At 42.5% G+C, this 17500-nt stretch overlaps 2 protein-coding genes across 47 annotated transcripts in view; one reads left to right on the top strand and one right to left on the bottom strand.

Annotated features, from left to right (window-relative positions):
- The window catches only part of ppfia1 (PTPRF interacting protein alpha 1), a 20379-nt gene extending 10878 nt beyond the window's left edge, over positions 1 to 9501 (bottom strand). For 21 of the 43 annotated variants that reach the window (XM_073928698.1, XM_073928727.1, XM_073928702.1 and 18 more), the window contains exons 1-14: positions 8714 to 9501; positions 6667 to 6927; positions 5928 to 6029; positions 5442 to 5606; positions 5274 to 5348; positions 4886 to 4987; positions 3356 to 3580; positions 2947 to 3093; positions 2735 to 2869; positions 1910 to 1993; positions 1677 to 1808; positions 1038 to 1100; positions 765 to 847; positions 1 to 125 (exon numbers count right to left, since the gene is read on the bottom strand). The exon at positions 1 to 125 is cut by the window's left edge and continues 17 nt beyond it. In XM_073928698.1, the coding sequence (XP_073784799.1) occupies positions 1 to 125; positions 765 to 847; positions 1038 to 1100; positions 1677 to 1808; positions 1910 to 1993; positions 2735 to 2869; positions 2947 to 3093; positions 3356 to 3580; positions 4886 to 4987; positions 5274 to 5348; positions 5442 to 5606; positions 5928 to 6029; positions 6667 to 6927 (1699 nt within the window). In that variant the 5' untranslated portion in view covers positions 8714 to 9501. 43 annotated transcript variants of the gene reach the window in all.
- Positions 9502 to 11391: 1890 nt separating this feature from the next.
- st7 (suppression of tumorigenicity 7) overlaps positions 11392 to 17500 on the top strand; it is a 13451-nt gene continuing 7342 nt past the window's right edge. For 2 of the 4 annotated variants that reach the window (XM_073929564.1, XM_073929563.1), the window contains exon 1: positions 11392 to 11490. Coding sequence is in view for 2 of the 4 variants with exons in the window: in XM_073929562.1 (XP_073785663.1) it covers positions 13841 to 13862 (22 nt within the window). In the remaining 2 variants the exon portion in view is untranslated. Of the gene's footprint in view, positions 11491 to 13598; positions 13863 to 17500 lie in introns of all 4 variants that reach the window. The other 2 variants (XM_073929562.1, NM_001040336.1) reach the window with 2 other exon arrangements.

The raw sequence follows: 17500 nt of genomic DNA, 5'->3' as shown, positions 1-17500 counted from the left end.
TGAGTGCAGACACTCTCCCCTTCTGAGGTCTCCTGAGCACCAGCGCACCGCTGTACTGACTGTCCATCGCTGACGACACCGACACCGGGTACCGGAAATCTGGAGTCCCGCTCATGTGGGAACGGCTGGAGCAGAGAAAACATAACCATCCTCACCATCACCATCATCTTCATCATCATCATCACCATCATCATCACCACCATCACCATCCTCTTCACCATCATCATCACCATCATCATCATCATCATCACCATCATCATCATCATCACCACCACTATCATAACCATCATCACCATCATCATCACCATCATCATCATCATCACCATCACCATCATCATCATCATCACCATCATCATCGCCATCATCACCATCATCATCACCATCATCTTCATCACCATCATCATCATCATCATCACCATCATCACCATCATCATCATCACCATCATCATCATCATCATCATCATCATCATCACCATCATCACCATCATCATCACCATCATCATCATCATCACCATCATCATCATCATCATCACCATCATCATCATCATCATCACCATCATCACCATCATCATCACCATCATCATCACCATCATCACCATCATCATCACCATCATCATCATCATCATCACCATCATCATCATCATCACCACCACTATCATAACCATCATCACCATCATCATCACCATCATCATCATCACCATCACCATCATCATCATCATCATCACCATCATCACCATCATCATCATCACCATTCCCTGAATTACCCATGATGCAGCAGTGAGTTGCTCCTACTGCGGCCCCTCTCGTGCTCCGTCCTCATGGTCTCGATCTGGATGAGCAGCTGCTCCTGCGCTCACACACACATGAACATGTATGAACACACACACACACACACACACATTTGAACATGCACGTTTAATTTATAATATATACAAGCACATAAGAGCAAACACACACATGAATGCACCCGTTTGAACACACACGCACAAGCATGAACGCACAGACACACAGTGGTCATCACACACACACACACACACCTTCTCATGGTGCGCCTCCTCGATCATCTTCTTGGTGTGCTCCAGGTCTCGGATCAGGGCGTTCTGCAGCACAGTAGTGTAACACTGATTATTATGTATCTATTTCATTATATTTAATATAATCATTTAATTTATAATAATAATAATAATAATAATAATAATAATGATGTATAAATAACATGATATTGATTATATTATTAATGTACTGCAGGTCAGCATCAACACCACTGACAAACACAGCATCAGAACCCAGAGCAACTCATCATTGAAGACTGGACACACACACACGCACGCACACACACAGCTCAGTCAGAAGACGATTCTACACACCCCAGATACGGGATCAAATTCCCGCCTGAAGTATCGCGTAGAGAAGAATAACGTGTAAATGGAAATACTGACATCACGTCTACAATTAGAGACTTTGTGTTTGAGTGTTATAATTCCACACGTGATGTCAATAACTTGATCCCACATGCAGATGAACCCGACTATCATTAAAGAGTTTCCTCAAGGTCCAGTCCAACTGTGTGCAGCTAGCAGAGAGGTGTGTGTGTGTGTGTGTGTGTATCTAATAGTCAGGTTTGTGTGTGTGCATGTCTTTCTGATGGTCAGGTGTGTGTGTGTGTGTGTGTGCACCTTGTCCTCCAGCGCCGTCATGCGCTCCTTCAGGTGCAGCTGCAGCCTCTCGTTGGACTCTGACAGCAGTTTGTCCACCGTCTCCGACAGACGCTTGTTGTGCTCCTCGTTCATCTTCTCCCGCTGACGCGCCTGGAACAATCACACACACACACATTATTTCAGCAATGCAAGTGTGTGTATGAGTGGTGTGTGTTTTAGCTGTGTGTGTGTGTGTGTGTTCCACTCCTCACCCTCAGCAGCTCCTGGTTCTTCTCCTCCAATTGCGCCTCCATCTGCCGCAGACGCTCCTCCACATTCCCATGACGCTCCTCCGCCTGTGACACACACACACACACACACACACACACACACACAGATTGTGATTGGCTGGATGGTGCTGGACAGACACTGGGTGTATGCAGGAATGCTAAAGGTAAGTCCAGCACCTTTTTATAATTCTGTTTATGGGTTTGACCTTTATTGTCAGGGCAGTGGAGATTAGAGACAGGAAAGTGTGGGGAGCAGGGATAGAAGAAAGTTCGGCAAAGGACGTCAAGCTGGGAATCGAACTCGGGTCACCATGAGCACCTCGTGCTATGTGTTGGTGCACTAACCACTAGGCTATCAGCGCCGACTCCAATACCTTTTTAAGACTTTAAGACCTTCTCAGAATATTTTAAGAGCTCGTCGCCACTTCAAGTTCTGATCAGTGTCAAACTTTTAACTGAATGAACAGTTGCAGTTCAATAAATCAATGGAGCTACACCGTGCAGACCTCAGATCAGCTCAGAGGAAACAAAGCTTGACAGAATAAATGACGGGGCTGTTATCAGCGACAGGTTTCAGCCACTCGTCTGTCTCCAATCACGAGACGCAAACAGCATTTCACATTCTGCCGTCTGTTTCACTCTGTTTTATAAATATTAAGTTATTAAGAGACAATAATAACAGACAATACAGTAGCTGAAGCCTTCTCCACTGCACTCAGCGACAGCGCTGCTCTCTCGCATCCATGATGTGTTTGCAAAGTAAGAACATTAGGGAAAGGCACGCTGCTGAAGTGTGTGATAACACACCTTGGTGAGGGCCACGACTCTCTGCGCCAGCTCTGCCTCCACCTCGGGCAGCGTCTCGGCCTTACGGAGCGTCTGCTGGAGCTTCTGTTCCGCCAACTCCAGCCTCTCCTGCAGCTGACGGCTCTTCTCCTCCAGCTGCACACACACACGGATTAAATCTCACACACACACACACGCGAGTGATTCTCGTGGTTATGAACGAGTGTGCAGACCTGGCAGAGCAGCGAGTCCTTGTTGGCGATCTCGTTCTCCAGCTTGTCGTTGAGGTCGTGCACAGACGTGGCTTCCCTCTGAGCCGACAGGTATCGTTTCTCCAGCGTGGTGATGCGCTCCTCCATATCATCCTTCTGCGCTAGAGACTGACCACAGCACACACACAGTTAAAATGAAATGAGGGTATACAGCTAAAATACACATTAAACAAGTGTCTTATCAAAGCTTCTGTGTCTGTGTGTCTGTGTGTGTGTGTGTGTGTGTGTGTGTGTGTGTGTGTCTGTCTGTGTGTGTGTGTGTCTGTCTGTCTGTGTGTGTGTGTGTCTGTCTGTGTGTGTGTGTGTGTGTGTGTGTGTGTGTGTGTGTGTGTGTGTGTGTGTGTCTGTGTGTGTGTGTGTGTGTGTGCACCTCTCGCAGGTCTCTCTGCAGTCGGCTGTTGGCGTCTTCACTCTTGATGAGGTCTCTGCGGGCCGTGTCCAGATCCTCCTCCAGCTCAGACTCTCGGCTGATCAGAGACGCCACTCTCTCCTTCAGCAGCAGCAGCTCTTTACTCTGACGCTCCATCAGCTCCTGCAGATCCCCCTCAGACACACTGCCCGCATCCAGAGCCACGGATATGTCTGACAGACGCTGCTGACACGCACACACACAATGCAAGAATGGGTAAATACATGCAAACATCTATTCACACATGAAAACACACACACACACACTATATACATGTTCTCCCCGTGTTGGTGTGGGTTTCCTCCGGGTGCTCCGGTTTCCCCCACAGTCCAAACACATGCGCTATAGGGGAACTGATCAACTACACTGGCCGTAGTGTATGAGTGTGTGTGTGTGTGTGAATGAGTGTGTATGGGTGTTTCCCAGTACTGGGTTGCAGCTGGAAGGGCATCCACTGTATAAAACATATGCTGGAATAGTTGGTGGTTCATTCCGCTGTGGCGACCCCTGATGAATAAATGGACTAAGCTGAAGGAGAATGAATGAGTGAATGAGTGTGTGTGTGTGTGTGTGTGTGTGTGTGTGTTTTAGATTTATGACCTACAGTACAGCGCATTTAGAAAATGAACATGTTCCTCCATCTCTCAGTGGATGTAGGCGATGTATTTAGGTGCATTTAAACAAAACAGATTTGTTGAGCAGATATATTTATTAAAATCATATTTCAGTCACCAAACATATGTACAAATTGAAGCGAACAATTAAATTCAAGCTAAACATCGCTAAAAGTACAACCTACAAAATCTCAGCTCAATTTTTCATGTTTTTGCTTCTCTTGATTGTTCCTGGTAATTAAATCTGTATGTAATATTCCTCTATAACACATATATATATATTTGGCTGTGCTTGTTTTCGGAACATTATCATAAGGTATTTTGCTAGATCAGCTCCAGATTTGGCTTCAGCACTGACTGATCTAGTGTTCATGCACAGATATGATATTGCAGAGCCTTCAATTAACAATATGAATATAACAGAGAGATCTGTGAATGGATGAATGGATGGATGGATGATGTGTGAGGGGTGTACCTATATATGCTGAGCAGTGTATATGAGACAGTAGAGTCACACCGTTTACTGAACACTGCTGCAGATCGAGTCATCTGAATCAAACACAGCGACTCCTCACTCCAGACTGAATCAGCTGCTCTGAATCATGTCTTAATGACTCTAATCTGCTTTACATTTCTTCAAGATCTCCTGAATCCCTGAAGACACGAGTGCAGAGACACACTCCGCACGATATTCAGAATTACTGAAAATGATAACCTCACACACCCTGCCTGCAGACGCCCGGATCAGCCATGCTGAGAGTTGAATAAGCTGATCCATAACGGCTCATCCAACAAGTCTGTTTGGGTTTCATCAACAAGCTTTCATCGTTATGGGTGTGTGTGTGTGTGTGTGTGTGTGTGTGTGTGTGGTGTTCACCTTGCCGTTAGCATTTGGCGTGGCATCAGAGCTGTGGTTGATTTCTGCTGATGCGTCGATAATCAGCTTCTTCTGACTGTTCTGCTCCTTCATGAACATAAGCTGCACACACACACACACACACACACACACACACACACACACACACACACACAAGCACTCAGAAGAGGGAGGGGTCCTGTGGCTGTACTGCAGTGTGTGCGTGAGATTGTGTGAAAAAGTATGGTCTGTGTGTGTGTGTGTGTGTAAGAGTGTGTATGTGCGAATATGTATATGTGAAGTGTGTGTATAAAGTGTGCATGTGTTTGTGTTGATATGAGCCAGTGTGTGTGTGTGTGTGTGTGTGTGTGTGTGTGTGTGTGCGCGCATGTGAAGTGTGTGTTCTGACCTCTTTGTGTGAGGCCGTCAGCTGCTCCTCCAGAATGCTGCATCTCTCCAACGCCACACGCAGACGCTCACGCACCTGATCAAACACACACAAACACACACACACACACACACACATGAAGTGACGCTCTCAGAAACACACATGCACACAAACAGACACACACTCCACCTTCTCATCCAGGGCCTTGTGGTGCTCAAAGAGGGATTTGAGGGCTTTGAGCACTTCCACCTCGCTGGAGACGCCGGCTGGAGACTGAGCCTGCCGCTTCACCACCGTCATCCTGAGGGAGCGCTCGTGTCGAGACACCAGACACTCCAGATGCTCCAGCAGCAGCTGATGGACACACACACACACACACACACACACATCATTAAAGGGTGTGTTCACACAAACATTTCATTTCTGTCATCCTTTACTCAGCCTTCAGTCGTTTCAAACCTAAATGAGCTTCTTTCCTCTGTTGAACACTAAAGAAGATACTTTGAAGAATGCTGGAAACCTGTAACCATTGATCTCCATAGTGTTGGCTTTTCTGACTAACTCAATGGTTACAGGTTTCCAGCATTTCAGCAGTGTGCGAGAATAAGAGAGCATGTGACTCAGTGTTTGTGTGTGTTTGTGTGTGTGTGTGTGTGTGTGTGTGTGTGTACTCACGCGTGTGTTGTTCCTCTCGGCCTTCAGCTCTGCAATCTCCTCCTCTCGCTCCAGCAGTTGCTCTCGACACATGTTCACTTCCTTCGTCAGAGCAGCAAACTCCTTCAGTGCAGGAAACACCACACACACACACACACACACACACACACACACACACACACACACACACACACACACACACACACACACACACACACACACACACACACACACACACACACACACACACACACACACACACACACACACACACACACACACAGAGATGAGGATTCAGACTCAATATTTAATTTCCCATCAGTTTACAAGAACAACATTTTCACTTCCCCCAAACCCGTCAGAAATGATCAGTATTGCAGACGAGATCCACTGCAGCTCGATTCACAACTCACATAACGAGTGACAGAGTGAGTAAATGAGTGAATGAGTGAATGAATGAATGAATGTAAAAGCGAGCAAATGAGTGAGTGAATGAATTAGTGAGTGACGGTCTGCAGTGTGAGTTGGTGAATAAATGAATAAGTTAGTGGGTGAGTGAGTGAGTACATGAATGAATGAGTGAGTGAGTGAGTGAGTACATAAATGAGTGAGTGAGTGAGTGAGTGAGTGAGTGAGTGAGTGAGTGAGTGAGTGAGTGAGTGAGTGAGTGAGTGAGTGAGTACATGAATGAGTTAGTGGGTGAGTGAGTGAACAAATTAATTATTGAGTGAGTGAATGGGTGAATGAGTGAGTGCTCCACCTGTGGCAGTGCGCTGTTCAGCTGTCTCTGCAGTGAGTCTCTCTCGTGGCTGATCTCGTGGAGTTTGCTCTGGGCCACACACAGGTTCTCCTGTGTTTCCCGCAGTGTGTCCAGCAGCCGGTCTCGCTCCTCCAGCATCGACACCATCAGAGACTCAAAGTGGCCCTCAGAGTCCGTCTGCACTGGGGACCCGGAGCCCAGAGCCCCGCCCGCACTGCAGACCTCCGCCTCACTGATGGTGGGCATCACCTCGCACATCATCTGCATGCACAGACGATCAGACCAGATCAGATGAAAAACAGACAGAAGATCAGACCAGATCAGATGAAAAACAGACAGAAGATCAGACCAGATCAGATGAAAAACAGACAGATTATCAGACCAGATCAGATGAAAAACAGACAGAAGATCAGACCAGATCAGATGAAAAACAGACAGATTATCAGACCAGATCAGATGAAAAACAGACAGAAGATCAGACCAGATCAGATGGATAACAGACAGAAGATCAGACCAGAACAGATGAAAAACAGACAGAAGATCAAACCAGATCAGATGAATAACAGACAGAAGATCAGACCAGATCAGATGAAAAACAGACAGAAGATCAGACTAGATCAGATGAATAACAGACAGAAGATCAGACCAGATCGGATGAATAACAGACAGAAGATCAGACCAGATCAGATTAAAAACAGACAGATGATCAGACCAGATCGGATGAATAACAGACAGAAGATCAGACCAGTTCGGATGAAAAACAGACAGAAGATCAGACCAGATCGGATGAATAACAGACAGAAGATCACACCAGATCGGATGAATAACAGACAGAAGATCAGACCAGTTCGGATGAAAAACAGACAGAAGATCAGACCAGATCGGATGAATAACAGACAGAAGATCACACCAGATCGGATGAATAACAGACAGAAGATCAGACCAGATCGGATGAATAACAGACAGAAGATCAGACCAGATCGGATGAATAACAGACAGAAGATCAGACCAGATCGGATGAATAACAGACAGAAGATCAGACCAGATTAGATGAATAAGACAGACCAGATCGGATGAATAACAGACAGAAGATCAGACCAGATCAGATGAATAACAGACAGAAGATCAGACCAGATCAGATGAATAACAGACAGACCAGATCAGATGAATAACAGACAGAAGATCAGACCAGATCAGATGAATAACAGACAGAAGATCAGACCAGATCAGATGAATAACAGACAGAAGATCAGACCAGATCAGATGAATAACAGACAGATGTTCAGACCAGATCAGATGAATAACAGACAGATGTTCAGACCAGATCAGATGAATAACAGACAGAAGATCAGACGAGATCAGATGAAAAACAGACAGAAGATCAGACTAGATCGGATGAAAAACAGACAGAAGATCAGACCAGATCAGATGAAAAACAGACAGAAGATCAGACCAGATCAGATGAATAACAGACAGAAGATCAGACCAGATCAGATGAATAACAGACAGAAGATCAGACCAGATCAGATGAATAACAGACAGAAGATCAGACCAGATCAGATGAATAACAGACAGAAGATCAGACCAGATCGGATGAATAACAGACAGAAGATCAGACCAGATCAGATGAAAAACAGACAGAAGATCAGACCAGATGAAAAACAGACAGAAGATCAGACCAGATCAGATGAAAAACAGACAGAAGATCAGACAGATGATCAGACCAGATCAGATGAATAACAGACAGAAGACCAGACAGAAGATCAGACCAGATCAGATGAATAACAGACAGAAGATCAGACAAGATCAGATGAATAACAGACAGAAGATCAGACAGATGATCAGACCAGATCAGATGAATAACAGACAGAAGATCAGACAGAAGATCAGACCAGATCAGATGAAAAACAGACAGAAGATCAGACCAGATCAGATCAGAACAGACAGATGATCAGACAGAAGATCAGACCAGATGAGATGAGAAAAGATCAGACTGGGGGTGAGATTGCTAGAACACAGACTCAGATCAGTACAGTGGTTTGTTTACCTTGATTATCAGCAGGATCTCGGTCTCCTCTCTCGGTTATGTCCAGTTCAATCACAGCTAACACATTTAAAATATCACCTATGGCGCTAATTGTTCGTCAAGCCATCAAACTCGACAGCAGGAGTCAAACGAGTCCCCGGACACTAAAAGAAAGAGCTCTGACGAAGACGAGCAGGAAAATAATGAAGAAAAACGAGGAAAATACCCGAGGCCTTCATAAAGAGTGAGAAACATCACTCATGACTACAGACCCGAAGTGATGGAGAAGACATCAGTGATCAATAACAGATTTCCATCGTGCTCTCATGAATATTCATACTCTCAGACACACATATAACCCATATAAATACAAAAACACTCAAATATAAATAAACTCCAACAGCGGCCTGCGCTAGTTAGCATTAGCAGCTAAAGTAGGAATAATCTCGAATATCCTCGCTTCAGCGCAGGAATAAAGGAGTTTCGCGTTTAAAATCAAGAGTTAAAAGCGGCGCTTAGCGACGTGTTGCTTTATGGAAATATGAATAAAGGAAACGCGTTTATTGGTGTCAATTATTCTGACGCGTCACCATCTGATCCATGAGGAAAAACACCGGGATAAAAGTACAAATCGACCACTTTAAAAGCCCAAAGCGCCCTTTAAACGATACTAGCCGCGAATAAAGTCTTTCGACGGCCGGTCTGAGCTCACAAAACAATAACTAACGGGTAAAAAAAGAGTTAAAACAAAAATTAACAGCGAGAGTTTGTCGCTGCTCCAGTTTCCTGCGCTCGCGAGAGGTCAGGACGCGCTGACGTCACGACGCATCCAGAAATCCAGACGGGAAGACGCTTTCACGATAATAAACACTCTGAATACAAACTCACGCGGATTTTATCGCATTTCATGAATATTATGCTTTTTATTGTTCTTCCTTATGTGAATAATGCTTAAATGATGTATTGTAGACTTTATGAGTGCCTTTAATGATACCCAGAGGCGCAGCAGCGACTGGAGTCCGCGGTGTTTAGGTGTTCTGTATTGTTATTTTAGCTAATGGCATTTGTGTGATAAATGTACAGATTACTCACAGACACAATCAGACAGTCGACATTTTTCTGTACAATTAGAAATCATATAAAATCTGGCTGGATATGTTGTGTTTTCCCTCAATAGCTTCAACATTAAATCAGTGACTCACTGCTCTTCTGTTAATAATAATTAATAATGATCATAATAACAAGACAAATGGCACTGTTACTGACATCTGGGTTAAAAACAACCCACGTTTATGAATTTATAATAAATGCTGCAGTGTTTCATTACTGTAATAAAGTGTATTATACTGTATATTATAATATGTACAACTGTTCTGTCTGTTAATGAGTGCTCCAGCATGCTGCACTGACTATAGTGACTGCACTGACCACTGTGCATCATTTTATTACAGTAGACTGTCTAGTGTTGTATAGTTTAGGTTTAAAATAAAAATACTGTGTAGAAATGTGTTTATGGTGGTGTAGACGTTGTATTAACATTGCGACTATGGAGTTTTTACTTACCATAACTCTCTTTTTTCATATAGTATGATTAAATACACAGCAGCATGTACAAAATGTAACCTCCTTTAGTGTTCTGTTGTGTGACGGCGTCCCGTTCCGCTGTCTGCATCAGACTTCATTTATAAAAGTGATTTAAACACATGAATAAACAGATGCAGCACATGAAAATGACCTGTCATTATATATGTGTTAAATAAATATGTGTATTATACAGATGCGTTCACATCACAATTAAACAACACACTTATTCATACTGTTAAAATGTATTAATAAATATATCAGACAATAGGAGATGATGATGATGATGATACTGAATGTGATTCTGTTTGAAATTAGGGAAATATTTTGCTGTCAAATGAGTAAAGCCCAGCAGACTGAAGGACAGTGGCAAAGAATAAAGATTTCATGTGGCAATTGTTAAGATTATTATTTTTATAGTACAGAAAGCCTGTAGAATTACTGATCAATGCACAAACTCTAAACTAAACACAACAACATGCACATACAAACAAACATACAGCCTGCATCCAGACGAAATTGCACAGTAAAATCACAGAATTATCAAATAAACTAAACAAAATACAAATAATAATAATAATAATAAATGTTCAAGATGAAGTTGATTATTAGTGGGAATAATGATAATTCTGGAGGAGCAAAGAAGACATTTCACTTCATAAAAATAATCTTAATTAAGATTAAATAATCTATAAATTACTGTAATTGTGTGTCTGATTCTCTCTAGTTTAACAAAATTAAAAACATCTTTAATCCCCAAACAATAGCAAAAGGGTGTCAATCTAATCAAATCATAAGTAATGTTACAAAAGCGTATATAGAGTCTTATAACGGGGAATGTTCAGGGATGGAGAAATATTATTATTATGCTATTATTGCATTATTGTAGTGGGAATATATATATGTGTGTTTGTGTGAAATAAAATATTCATATTTTCATAAATAAAGCACAAATGATCAAATAAGTGTGTAAAATTGCGTTTATCTTAGTATTAATGTGCATTATTGTCATCATTCCCCATAACAGCTGTACAGAGAGTGGGGGAGGGGCCAATACCGAGATATCCGCGTCATCATTCAGGCGGGGTTTATAAGAAGATGGGCGGGGTCTGCGCTGAGAGGGCGTGTCTTCATTGTGTGTCGTGTCATGTCTGCTGTCTTTCTTCTGCTGCTGTTTTCTGTCGTGCCACGTTGATCTAGCGATCGTCAAACTGCAGGTGAGAACGCAGATGACGGACTGCTGCTTCTGTCCTCACACACACACTCTCTCTCAGTGAAGTGTGTTCATGGCTAGACTCTCGCTTTCCCGCTTTCCGAACTTCAGGTGTTGTTGTGTGTTAGCAATGCTAGCTGCTCTGAGGTGCTCGACATTCAGATCTGCGCCCAGTCAGGTGTGTTATTAACATTAATACACGCGTTCTCCTGCTGTGTCCTACACGACAGTGCACTAGTTAGTGAGTGAGGGGACTGAGGTGAGTAAGAGATTGAGTATGGGCGCTGAACATGGACGCGACACGTGTCGGTCAGCAGCTCGTCATATTATGATCAGTGTTATGATGATGATGTACTGTATACTGCACTGCTGCTGCTCAGGAGGGATCATAAGCTCCATCATTTCTCAGTATGAGCTCTACATGTTGAGGTTTGTTCAGTCTGGTGATCATGAAGTGGTGTTTAGATGATCTTCATTAATAGGGTTAAGGTTAGGCTTGCGGGCAGGACATTGTGTGGACACAGCATCTGCTCTGAGTCAAAGAGGAAGGAAAGGGCAGCTCTTGAACAGTGACAGCGCTCGCTATATATTGGCTAATATTGGGTCTGAAACGGCATGCAAGTATGACAAAAACAGCGTTAGCTCTATTAATTGACTGAACAGTGCTGTTCCTGGCTGCTAATATGATTTCCCTGTTTAGAATTTGCAAACAATACATTACTGAAATATTATTAATGAGACATTCACATTGTGCAAATATAAAACTGACCATACCTCAACTCTGAATGACAGGAGAGAGTTCTAGCTCAACGGCGTGTGACGTTCAGTACACTTCCTCTAACACCGTGCTCTTCACACATGCTACTAGTGTTAATGAATGTAAATGACATATAATGGTTTATTGTGTGTAGTTAACATTAGTCAGCTGCAGAACAGTATTCTTTGCAAGTTGTGGATCGGTAAGTCACATTATCAGCCGACGAATGTCACAGTACAGCATGATCTACAGTCAGTTCAATATTGCTGATGTGGGGTTGAAGTCATTCTTGCGTGCCGTTTCAGACCCGGTCATATAGAGAGCGTCTCACAAGCTGTCACTGCTCTATAATGAAGGAATGTGTGAATATAAAAGCAGCTTCACCTCGGTGTGCACACTTCATCTGACACTCTTCACATGTTTTCATAACTCTAAAGCATGAATTATTACACGCTGATAACCTGAGTCATGGAAAGCATGCAGTCGATATCACTCAGTGCTTACATATACAGTTACACAGTCAGCTAGAGTTGGTTATATTCACACTAATATCATTATTAATATTATTATTATTATTAATAGTCATTGGGCTTCTAATATGATTTCACTATTATTTTCACTTCTTTATATGTTAATGTTGATGTTCAGTCGCAACAAGTGTTTATCAGGTGCTCACGCCTGCTTTTATTGATGATGATGATGATGATGATGATGCAGTGTGTTTATTAAAGTGTGTGTGTGTGTTAATGACAGAGTTTATCAGCTGGACAGATGATTTAATGTGTTGATTAATGAGCCTTTTTTCTGTGTGTGTGTGTGTGTGTGTGTTTGTACGCGCAAATGGGCATGCATTGTGTTTAACTGCGTGTGTTTGCTTTTGTTTTCTCAATGTGTGTGTCTCTCTCAATTTGTGTATGTGCATGTTTGCATTTGTGTGTGTGTGTGTCTGCGCGTGTGTGTCTGCGTGTGTGTGTGTGTCTGTGATTTCTCTCTGTGTGTATTTAATGTGTGTGAATGTGTATATCTCTATCTGTGCATTTGTTTCTTTGTGTGTGTGCGTGTGCGTGTGCATGTGTTTGTCTCTGTGTGTTTCTCTGTGTATATCTGTGTGTGTGTGGTTTCTTTTTGTGTGTACATTTGTTTGTTTCTCTGTATGTGCACATTTGTGTGTGTGTGCGTGTCTCTCTCTCTCTCTCTCTCTCTCTCTCTCTCTCTCTCTCTCTCTCTCTCTCTGTATATCTCTGTGTGTATATGTTTCTTTCCCTCTGTGTGTGTGTGTGTGTGTCTCTCTGTGTGTTTGCGTGCGCTGTGATTGGCTGGCTCCTCCTCCTGCTCTCTCTCCTCCTCCTCCTCAGCATCTCTCTCTGCGCGTCAGTGTGTGTGTTTGGTGACGTCAGCGTGCGTGCATGCGCGTGTGCGTGTGTGTGCTGGGCTTTTGTCTGCTGCTGAAGCGTGGCTGTGCTCTGCAGCTCTGGGATCAGCTCTGGACACAGCAGCAGCGGTCGGTCAGCCGGTCGGTGTGTGTGTGTGTGTGTGTGTGTGTGTGTTGATGACCCCTGCAGTGTGACGCCGCTCCACCACAGCTCCTGGATCAGCCATGTTCGGCACTGAGTCCTCCTGTAAGTAGCCCATCCTCCACCTCTTCCTCCTGCTGCTGCTGCATGCATTGTGTGTGTGTGTGTGTGTGTGTGTGTGTGTGAAGGCCAGACAGAGCAGCGTCTCGTCCTCTTATATAAGCGCAGTGATGCTGATGCTGTGAGGGTTTGAGGCCTGCTCCTGCCGTCTCCATGTAAACACGCCGCCTGTGTAGCGTTCTCCCCTGTACTGTACTGCTGGAGCCCGCCGCTCTGCTCATCCCCGACAGCAGCTGACAGCGCCGGAGTGCATTATCTGCCGTCACTCTGAGCGTCATGATGCTGGAGCAGATGAGGATTCATACACTTACACTGAACATGAACCCGTGTGTGTGCTGTTCAGAACACATGATCACCTGCCGTCACAAGTGTCATGAAAACAGGAGAAACAGCAGCATGATGATGGCAGACGGGTGAATGTAAACAACACACACACACACACACGCATGCAGGAAAATGGATATGCACACAGATCATGCAGCTCTCAGAATCAGACGTGTGTACATATACACTGTAGCTGAACTGTGTTTATATACTCATTCAGGCACTTTCTTTTCGGCTTAGTCCCTTTATTAAGCAGGGGTCACCACAGTGGAATGAACCGCCAGCGTTTATCTACGCTCCACCCTATGCTGAACATTCTGCTCTGTGTAATAATGTAATATCATGCACCGCTCTGTAAAGCTGCTTTAGGACAATAGTCATAGTGAAATGAGCAATAGAACAAGCGTAAACTGATTATATATTAATAATAAACCAGTCACAAGCTTTGATGAGTGCAGCAGAGGGAAATGTCCATCATATGTGCAGTGCTGGAGGGACAGCATTCAGCTGCACACATTGAATAAATAGCTGTCTTCAGTATTCATTCATTCCCTCAGCTTAGACCCTTATTCATCAGGGGGTCGCCACAGCAGAATGAACCGCCAACTATTCTGTGTTACATAGCGGATGCCCTGCCAGCTGCAACCCAGTACTGGGAAACACCCATACACACTCATTCACTCATACACTACGGCCAGTGTAGTTGATCAGTTCCCCTATAGCGCATGTGTTTGGACTGTGGGGGAAACCGGAGCACCCGGAGGAAACCCACGCCAACACGGGGAGAACATGCAAACTCCACACAGAAACACCAACTGACCCAGCTGAGGCTCAAACCTGAGACCTGAGTGCTGTGAGGCGATCATGCTGCCCACTGTGCCTCTGCGTGCATGCATGCGTGCGTGCGTGCGTGCGTGTGTGCATGTGTGTGTGTGTGTGCGTGTGTGTGTGTGTGTGTGTTCTGCTCAGTTCTTCTGAAGCTCCTCATACGCTGCACATCATTACATGCCGGTCAACATCAGAGAAGTGCGGTGTACACACACAGCTCACCTGCAGGTATTATACTGTAGTAGTGTGATATCCAGGTATAGTGCTATACTCTACTGGTCATCAGTTTGGGGTCAGTGTGATGTTTAAATGTTTTTAAATCAGCTTCTTATAAATACAGAACACACTGTGAACTGTTATTGCAGTATAAAATATCTGTTCAGCAGTTGATTATCATTTGATTTAATCATTTATTCCAGTGAATAATTTAAAGATGATTTTATAGCTGCAGAGTCACATGATCCTTCAGAAATCACTCTATTTATTATTATTATTATTATTATTATATTATTATTACTATATTATTATAGTTCTTATTAATATTATTATTAATGTTGTTAATATTGTTGTTGTTGTTATATTATTATCATTATTATAATTGTAGTTGTTGTTGTTATTATTATGTTATTGTTATTATTAATATTTTAATTGTAGTTGTTGTGGTTGTTGTTATTATTATTATCATCATTTTTATTATTAATATTATGATTGTAGTTTTTATTATAATATTATTATTGTTGTTGTTAATATTAATATTATTATTATTATTATAGTTCTTATTAATATTATTATTAATGTTGTTAATATTATTGTTGTTGTTATATTATTATTATTATTATAATTGTAGTTGTTGTTGTTATTATTATATTATTGTTGTTATTAATATTATAATTGTAGTTGTTGTTATTATTATATTATTGTTGTTATTAATATTTTAATTGTGGTTGTTGTTATTATTATTATTAATTTTATCATTGTAGTTGTTGTTATTATTATATTATTGTTGTTATTAATATTTTAATTGTGGTTGTTGTTATTATTATTATCATCATTTTTTATTATTAATATTATGATTGTAGTTTTTATTATAATATTATTATTGTTGTTGTTAATATTAATATTATTAATATATTATTGTTATTATTAATAATAATTTTATTGTAGTTATTATTATTATATTATTATTATTTTTGTTGTTGTTATTAATAATAATGGTAAAAGTAATACAAGCAATAATGACTATAGTAGTGATTTATTTTGAAAATAGATGGAGTAATGGATAGATATTTATTAAATAGGTATTTAACACATTTATACTTTTAATAAATGCCGCCTTGAACAGAATAATGAATAATTGCATTTAAATTATTAAATAAAATCAATAATTAAAAAAAAAACTGACCCTCAACATTTGACTGGTTGTGTGTGTGTGTGTGTGTGTGTGTGTGCGTGCGTGCGTGCGTGCGTGCGTGCGTGTGTGTACATATACAGTATATTATTTATTGTAAAAATATTGTTGATTGTCAGAAACATTCTTCATCATTAGCAGTACATGATGTTCAAGTGTTCGGAGACAGAGAGACAGAGTGATAGTGTGTGTGTGTGTGTGTGTGTGTGTGTGTGTGTGTGTGTGTGTGTGTGTGTGTGTGTGTGTGTGTGTGTGTGTGTGTGTGTGTGTGTGTGTGTGTGTGTGAATGGAGCGTCTGTGTGTGAGAGCTCCTCTTCAGCAGTGAGTGTGTGCAGCTGCTGGCGGCCGGACGGACCCGGGCTGCTCACTGCTGACCAGAGACTCCACTGAGGGAGAGATCTGAGCTAAACAACCCCTCACCTTCATCATGGTGTCGTCCTGAACACACACACCTGAGCAGAGCAGTGTTCAACTGCTTTAATGTAATTAGATGATTGTATATCCCCCGCTGGATCGCTGTAGATGCATATGAGCGCTGTTCTCTGTCAGACCTCAGCCTGTATACAGTGTTCACTGAGTCTGTTTGAGTGCTCCCACAATGCATCTGTATAGAGCGGTATCAGAATGGCAGGAAGTGATCAGCTGATGTCCTGACTGTGGTGTTTATTAATAGATGTACAGGAAGTGATGTCACATGATCAGGTGTGAGATGACTGACGTGAGTGGAGGATGTTAGAGGAGTGAATCCAGCATGATGGTCAACATCACAGCGCTTCCCTTCAGGAGTGATCACACACACACACACACACACACACACACACACACACACACACACACACACTCACACACACTCGCATTAGCTAGAGGGGGAGTTCACACGGGATATTCACTCACCGTTTACTCTCACTTATGAGTTTAAGAAGCACAGCAGATAGTGTTGTGTTCAGACTGAGGAGAGATTGACCTTAAACAGCAGAATAACCTGACACTGGAGGAGAGGAATCATCTCATGTCGAAGTGAAAGCTGCTTTATTCACACCCCAGTGTCAGATTATTCTGCTGT

This window comes from Danio rerio, chromosome 18, assembly GCF_049306965.1.
Source record: "Danio rerio strain Tuebingen ecotype United States chromosome 18, GRCz12tu, whole genome shotgun sequence".
Taxonomy (NCBI): Eukaryota; Metazoa; Chordata; class Actinopteri; order Cypriniformes; family Danionidae; genus Danio; species Danio rerio.
Note: the sequence above shows the minus strand (reverse complement) of the source record. Positions and strands in the feature narration are given on the sequence as shown.